At 41.7% G+C, this 8,244-nt stretch overlaps 1 protein-coding gene across 1 annotated transcript; it reads left to right on the top strand.

The window, feature by feature from the left end:
- The first annotated feature begins 255 nt into the window (after positions 1–255).
- LOC306775442 (rac GTPase-activating protein 1-like) lies at positions 256–7,905 on the top strand. The gene is made up of 17 exons (XM_079265878.1): positions 256–379; positions 874–977; positions 1,516–1,718; positions 1,935–2,086; positions 2,376–2,445; positions 2,575–2,628; positions 2,783–2,860; positions 3,170–3,284; positions 3,443–3,591; positions 3,699–3,863; positions 3,940–4,035; positions 4,210–4,408; positions 4,528–4,633; positions 4,868–5,000; positions 5,098–5,206; positions 5,442–5,550; positions 6,358–7,905. The coding sequence occupies exons 2-17, from the start codon at positions 893–895 to the stop codon at positions 6,431–6,433; spliced, it is 1,899 nt and encodes a 632-aa protein (XP_079122004.1). The 5' UTR covers positions 256–379; positions 874–892; the 3' UTR covers positions 6,434–7,905.
- The last annotated feature ends 339 nt before the right edge of the window (positions 7,906–8,244 follow it).

Consider the following 8,244-nt stretch of genomic DNA (forward strand, 5'->3'; position numbering starts at 1 on the left):
GTATTTCTATGACTCATATAATAAAATTATTTTTTGATATTACACATACATCACGTTATGACATAGGGCTACCTTCTAGCGAATTGACTCCAGGGGATGATTGGATTCCCGTTTTAGGGACCAGAGGACACTAATCGCCACAATCCCCTGCAGTTATAACTCTGATTGTGTGGGGGCGATAGAGCGCTGCAACTTCCGCCAAACAGCCCACGAAGAAGAAAACCGGCGCTGATTTTAAACTTTGAGGAAGAATGTGAAAACTTTATCAAATAGGTGTGGCTCTGCTGTTGCGGGAGCCAACAACACAACCTTTGCTTTAAACATTGGACGTTCTAACGTTACATGTCAGCCACACTATCACAGGAAAAACATTGCACAGGTAAGTCTTTTTTTATTTCTTTGGACCAACGTAACTTTAGTTAGCTAGCGTTAAGTCGACACAAACTTGCTAACGTTACTGTTAGCATGCCGATAGCGTCATTTTAGGTGCAGTAACGTTAACGTTAAACCAGCGTAACATTAACTTGGCTAACAAGCTTGAGAGTTGTTTCGCGAACACAAGGAGCTGTCATGAAGATACGTTGACGTTTTTCTTCAGCACTATAACGTTAGCAAATGTAGGATTTTTTTTAAATGTCATGCTTAACCTACCGACATGAAATGTAGTGGTAACGGAGTTGTACCCCAAACCGGACAGTTTTTAGCTAATGTTTCAATACAATTCACTTACAATGTTGATAAAAATGATCGTGTAACGTTAGTACCACTAACTGGCAGTACCACTAACTGGCTAATTCAACGGGCTAATAAGTAAGGTAACATTTACTGGCATTATTATTCAACTCTCCCATCTCTCCCTACTAATCTAAGTAGCTGCATGCAGTAAGACACGATGGAGTCGTATGTGGTGAACCTGCACAACCAGTTCCAGAGTCTGAGAGCCCAGGTGGACGGTCTGAATGAGGGCATTGAACCACGTAAGTTATTTCCACACTTCGTTTTGGTATTTGCCACCTCTTTAGAAGGCTGTTAGAGCATAAGTACTTGTGTAACGTTAGTGTATTTAAGCTTGTCTGCTATGGCATGGTGCTAACGTTAGTAGCAGTGATATTGGGTGCATTATTTTTTATCCAAAACTGTTAGTTTGTGCAAATTCAGGAAGGTATAGAGCCTTTGCCTTAGTAACTAAAGGTTAGCAGAGCCAGGACTACAGATTTGCTGTGGGAATTGTTGGTGCACCACATGTCACAAATGGGGGTTGAAATAGCTATTGTGTTGTAGTTAAAAATTGCCATTTAAATAGTCTAGATAATGCCATTCATTTCCATTGTAACTAACAGGAAAGCACTGTCACTCATTTGTTCACTTTACTGTCCTTTTGTCCTCTCTCTTCAGGTAATTTACATCATTGCAATGGCATTTTGGAGGCTTATCGCACATAACCACCACAGAAAAAAATGTATATTATTGCACAATAGCAATACAACAATCTCCTCTTCTATTGTCTATTTACAGAGTTCCTCCAGATGGCAGTTAACTTTGAGGAGTGCCGTAAGAAGTGGATGCTAGCAGGTGAGGAGCTGGTTTCCTGTAAAGAAGTGCTGACAAAAGCAGAGACCGAGAGAGGAGCCCTGGAGGTCAAGCTAAAGCATGCCCGCAACCAGGTGGATGTGGAGATCCGCAGGCGGCAGAAGGCGGAGGCAGTTCATGAGAAGCTGGTTGGTACAACGCTATTTAGGAGTCTTGTACATCTGCGTGGTTGCTATTGGAATATATAGGAAGTTAGAAAAAGGAAAATATAGAAATTTATTTCATCTTGTGAGGGACTCATTGCATGGGTGGAGTATGGTCTCAAAGACCTATAAAATGCTATAAAATTGTTTTAATATATACTAATCCGTCCCTGTCAACATGCTGGTTTGTGGTTGTAACAGGAACGTCAGCTACAGCTGATCCGGGAGCTGCTGATATCAGAGACCGGTAACAGTGTCTACCTGAGTGAGGAGCAGCGCTCCGCCCTGGCCTTCCTCAGTGCTCACTCACAGACGGCACAGGCTGCTAAGAGCAACCTCAACTCCAGTCGAAGGTCAGATCCTCCTCCTCTGGTTGTGAAACCACATCCTCTCATCCTTGTTTGAACTTTCACATATAATAAGGGTGCTTTACTGGTTCACTTTGTGAAGTTAGTGAACGCACTGTCTACCATTAACTGTATAGAGGTGCAGCACATGCACTTTAAATTATATTGAATTCAATATGTCAAACATGAATTCTTATATTAAAGCCTTGTATAACTCACCAGAGTTGTGTTGTATTCCAACTAGCCGTCCACTTCTGACAGGAAGATTAAGTGCTGACATGAATCTATTTTACAGGTTAACTGTCATTGATGAATCAGCTTCTTTGCTGTCAGACATCAGCTATGACCAAACGGACGACTCTCTGGTATTTTTTAACCATTTTGTTACGTGTTTGTATACGTGTCACTGTATATTTTAGGAGAACTTCTGATTTCAGATACAACCGCATTAATTCAGTTAAGTGCTGTGGTTTGTGTGTCCTCTTAACCTGCAGGACTGGGATTCCTCCGTGATGAAGAATGTGCGACTGCGGAAACGCCAGAAACGAGTGAGTTTTTATCATGTATTTTGATATCCGTGGTTTTGATTCATGCTATTTTGCTTCACATCAGCACAGCTTTGTCCTGCTATTTGGTGTACAGTCTTCAGCGGCCAATCCATAAAACGTGTTTTTGAAAGTTTCTGTACATTTTAATCTGCAGCGTTCCTCCAGAAAACTCTCTGAGGTTCCTCCACTGGCAATGAAGAAACCTCGCTCCACTGGACGAACAGCAGAAAGGGTAATGCTCACCTCTACAGCTAAATGTACTATATATATATATATATATATATATATATATATATATATATATATATATATATATATATATATATATATATATATATATATATATATATGTATATATATGTACTACATGTTCTAACACTTGAAAAAAAAGTCTGTGAAACAGCTCAGGGTGACTAAGTCTCTTTTTATTTAAATGGCATCGAGTGAAAGTAAACCTCAATATTGTTTTTTACAAAGCAACTCAGATGTCAGTTTTGTTGAAAAAAGCAGTTGATATATCTTTTTTAAATATATGATTCAGATGAATGAGTCTATAGTGGCAAAGACCACCATCACTGTCCCGATGAACGGTGGTGCTGTCGAGGCCGTCTCCACCATTGAAGCTGTTCCTTACTGGACGCGCAGCAGAAAGAGCGGTGAGAATCTTCTCGATCTTCTGTGTGGTTTCTCTTTACGGGACCTTTTGAACAAAAACAACAGAATTATTAGACTATAAAACCAATATATGCTCGAATCATTTTTTGTTGTTCTTCACTGGTTTGGTGATGTTACCAACATGTTATTGTGCCTACAGTTGCTCCAGCATGGGCTGATACCACCACTACTGTCCAATCTGAGACCGCAAGTGAGGCTCCAAGCACCCCAGTCTCCACTTTACCAGCCCAGCTCCGAACCCCCAGACCTAATAGAGGAGGAAAGAAGCACCAGTTCACCCCCAAAACAGTAAGACTGTCTACCTATTGTTTTGTCTGCATCCACACTAACTGCTTGTTCACCATTCTTGAAGTACCACCACTCACCTTGGGCACTGCGTTCCTCCTCTAAATAAGGTGATCAAGTCTGAGTTCTGCGTACCATGTGGAAGAAGAACAAAGTTTGGCAAGCTGTACCTTCGCTGCCAGGATTGTAAGGTTGTGAGCCATCCAGAGTGTCGTGACTACTGTCCCCTGCCCTGCAATCCGCCAGCCGTTGGCACTCCCATCATGACCGCAGAGGTACATGCATGGCATGTTTAAACATTCATTTGTATTATGATAATGTTTAGATTAATTCTATGTAATTTGTGTGCAGAGCACCTTGGCTGACTTTGCTCCAGCCACCTCCCCAAAGATCCCATCGATGGTTATCTACTGTATTAAGGAGATTGAACACCGAGGCCTACATGAGGTGAGATAGACTTTATTGAAGTCCTTGTTTACTTGTCACCTTCACGTTATGCTCTGATCCGTTCCCCCTGGGCGGTTACAATAGATAGTACTTTGTAATTAGTTATCTCATTCAGCGGTGCGGTATCACAAGCAGTCAGACAATGAGAGCTGTTTATCTTTCCCTTCGCTCCAGGTTGGCCTGTACAGAGTCTCTGGCCAAGAGCGCATGGTGAAAGAGCTGAAGGAGAAGCTGATTAGAGGAAAGACTCTGCCTCCACTCCACAAAGTGGATGACATTAACGTCATTGCCGGTGTCCTCAAAGACTTCCTCAGAAACCTCCCAGAGCCACTGCTGACCTTCCACCTCAACAAGGTTTTCATGGAAGCAGCTGGTGAGTCTTCAGGACTTAGAAACAGTCTGTTTACGCAACATTATTCTTTCAAGAACAAGCATTTACATTAGTTGAATTAAAGAGCTAATAAATGACTGGTTTTAATGTTGTTTTTGTAGAAATCCAGGATGATGGCAACAGTCTCGCCATGCTGTATCAGACCATCAGTGAGCTGCCTCCACCCAACCGAGACACTCTGGCCTGCCTTATGATCCACCTGCAAAAGTAATTGTCATTATATTTCAGTAGCTCTGTGAAGCCTTTTTGTTTTATCCTGTTTTTACTCCCATCTATTTGGCACTGCCTTCCACCCATTAGATCGTAGTAGCAACTACTTGTAAGCCTGCAGGACCTTTGTCCAAAATGTGTACGGTTTTAGTCACGGGTGAGCAAGCTTGTTGTAACCTCCTACATCTCTTTAGTTCACACTGGAATGTTCTGCCCTTGTCCTCCTTCCAGGGTCTCTGAATGTGTGGATACCAAGATGGATGTGAACAACCTGGCCCGGGTGTTTGGCCCTACTCTTGTGGGGCATGCTGTTCCCGACCCAGACCCTATGACCATCCTGCATGATACAACCCGACAACCACGGGTAAAGTGCATGACGATACACAAATGGATGTGTGTGCTTTTGTTTACATCAAATGGTTTTGACTACAAATACTGGATTCACTTGTTTCTCTTTCTAGGTTGTAGAGCGCTTGCTTAGTATTCCAGCAAACTACTGGGGCCAGTTTGCTTATCCAGATAATACCGGCATGGACAATGCTCACCACACCGAAACTCCAGACTTCAAAGGTAAATCACTGGAAAGGGATTACCAAGAGTAAAAGTTGGTTCAAAATGAATGACTTAGTCAGACAATGTGTTCTACTTTATTTTAAAGAACTGTTTGTAAATAGTACACATGAAATGACAGACAAGAGATCAACACCAACCTTTTCACCTTTAAAGGATTCAATATTGCTCAATGCTCACTCAGCATCTTAAGTTGAAATAATCAACTGTTTGTTTTTCTTTAATGTATCTGTAGTGAGCATATTGGGACCACTGACTACTCCAGAGCACCAGATGATGGCCAAAACACCCTCCTCCAGCTCGCTGTCTCAGCGCATGAAGCAGACCCTCTCCAGCACCACAATGTAAGCTCACTCATACCTCACAACCAGCGCACAGCGCAGTGAAACTAGCTTTTGGTCGTGTTGGTCTTGGAATGAGGTGGTGGGGGGGGGGGGGGTCGGGTGCATTACTGGGGCGCTGCTATCTTGAGGCAGCAGGAGGCGGTTCAGCGTTGACCAACAAAACATCTGGTCTACAGTCAATGGTGCAATATTTTCCTGCTGTTTAAAAGGGTCCATTGGCTGGTTCACTACTCTGCTTGTTACACAGGCACACACTCCTCAGTTGGATAGGTTATCGGTGCCTCAGCATTAGAATCCAGTGGTGTAGGGTAGTAGTAGGGTTGTTCCTGACTCGTGTGATCCAAGATTTTTTTTATTTTTTTTTATCAATGCCAAATTTTCACAGCCTATTTTATCTAACAAAACATTCTGCGTAAATCCATGTTTGCTGGTGTTTAGTCTTTTAAGCGGGTGCAGGTGCACCTGGCTGAGGCATATACCAATGTCTTGTGGAAACAGCTGCACAGTAGATATCGGGGGTCTGGTTTAATGTAAAAGAATCTCCCAAACGTTAACTCTGCATGGGGGAATGCAGGTTGAACATTGGGCTCTTATTCGAAGAGCAGTTCAGAAGCCTCGGTCAAGATCCAACTCTGATACAGCTTCAACGTTTTGCAGATCTGAGCATTGTGTCACATACACAATCAATGCTCCTCGTACATTTCAAGCTTTAAGCAAAGTCAATGACCAACAGTCAAATGAAGCGAACTGAGTTGTCCACATATAAAGATTGGATTCCTGTTTTTACCCCCCCCCCCCCATCCTTAGATTTGGGAGCAAGAGCAAAGCATCAGCCGCCTCTCACCGCCAGGGAAACTTCTTCGCCTCTCCACAGCTGAAGTAATGGTGAAGGAGAAAATATTCCTCTTCAATATTCACCCATATTGTATTTCTGGGTTGCTTACTGCAATAACTGAAGATATATTCACATAATCGTGTGAGAAAACTACTGTGCAATTTTAGCATGTAACAATTTTAGTTTTTTTTTATAGAAGACTTTCTAACCTGATTTCTTTGAAAAGATTACCGCTTGAGTGTTTGTTTTTATATCTTGGATTACTAATGATTTATGACTGACCAAAACTGTGGTGACATCTGTATGATTGTAAGAGGGTTGAAGGCTTTGACCATGCAACCATCCAACAACAATTTAAGGATCATATGCTCTGCTCTGTGTTCAAAAGCTCTGCATCCACAGGTGTTGGTCTGTCTTTGAACCTGTGGTTGTAACCACAGCGACAGCTGCTCGAACACGCATGAAATACACTTCTGCATTTGACAAAGAGGAAAGAAATTGTATTATTGGCCAGTGTCTCTTTGTCTCTGGGCATTGGTTGCCTTATCATTGTCCTGAAACTGACACATTTATTTTGTTTTATATTTATGTTGATTGTGCTCTATGATGTATGTGAATCATGGCAATTTATACACTAACAATCCTGCAATGTAAACACTGATACTGAATGGGAACAATGTTGCCTTTTGCACGTCTATGTAACAATGGGGAGTCTACCTGGGAGTGCACGCCACTAGAGGCTGCTGTTGCACCACTTTTGATAGGCAAGCCATAACTAATGAAGATGACTCTACTGCATGTTCTGCACACAACCGGTGAGTATTACTGACACTCATTACAATCAACAGATCATTGGAAACACTAAGTTATTCCTGTGATGTAGGACAGTTCAGCGAAGATGTATCTTCATCACAATCCAGAGGTCTGAGACGCTTTATCTGTGTGCGCGTCACAAAATACAACCTGGACTTCTTTAATCTAGGAATAAAACAGATTTTATTATAACCGTTACATCTCCAGCAATGCACAAGAAGTGCCTTTTCCTCTGAGGACATTGTCTCTCTGCTGCCATGTTTTTAGAAGCTCCAGGTTTTAGTGCGATGATGACATTACTGATACAAGTGTTAGTTATTTAGAGGAGAAATATTTATGTTGACAAAAACTGATTATCAGTATTTAGTCATTAAACCAAATCTAACCATGTTTTGCCTGCCGATTTTAAAAGAAAATGCATCGTCAGAGATTGTGGGACTCAAGTGTAACTACACTGGTTTTTTTTACATTGTTGTACATTTATTTCATTATATGGATCTATTGTCTAATGATGTAGTTACCAAAGATTGGATTGAATGTTAACCTTAATTTCTTTTTCTTTGCTCCAATAAGATCACACAAAAGTCCATTGTTGAGCTAAAAATAAAACATCAAAGGCTGGTTCTTTTGTCTTGGTGGGTGGTGTTCATGCATGAGCTGGGAATGTGGGGCGAGGACCCCTGCTGAAATCATGTGAGGCATACACGTATGATGTGAGACTTTTGTTACCAGTAATTTAACCTAAAAAACCCCTCTTACACCGCGAAATGGATTATTGTTACCGTATCAACAATAAGTGTGTTATTAATGTCTACTTCACGTGGCCTGAAACCTCCTTGTCTTCATCTTTCTGGTGGAAATTGAATGTTGGCCATTGTTATTCAAGAGCTTCAGTGAAGGAGCAAAGCACGGCTGATGTGGCACTGAATGATAATGTAATTTGGCTCATTGTTCCAATAGTCATTACAGCTATTTCCATAATCTATTGGGCTGAGTGGGCAGGCGATGAGGTCCAACATTATTATGAATTAAAGTGGGGAGCATTT

Source organism: Melanostigma gelatinosum (genome assembly GCF_949748355.1).
Source record: "Melanostigma gelatinosum genome assembly, chromosome: 3".
Classification (NCBI taxonomy): Eukaryota; Metazoa; Chordata; class Actinopteri; order Perciformes; family Zoarcidae; genus Melanostigma; species Melanostigma gelatinosum.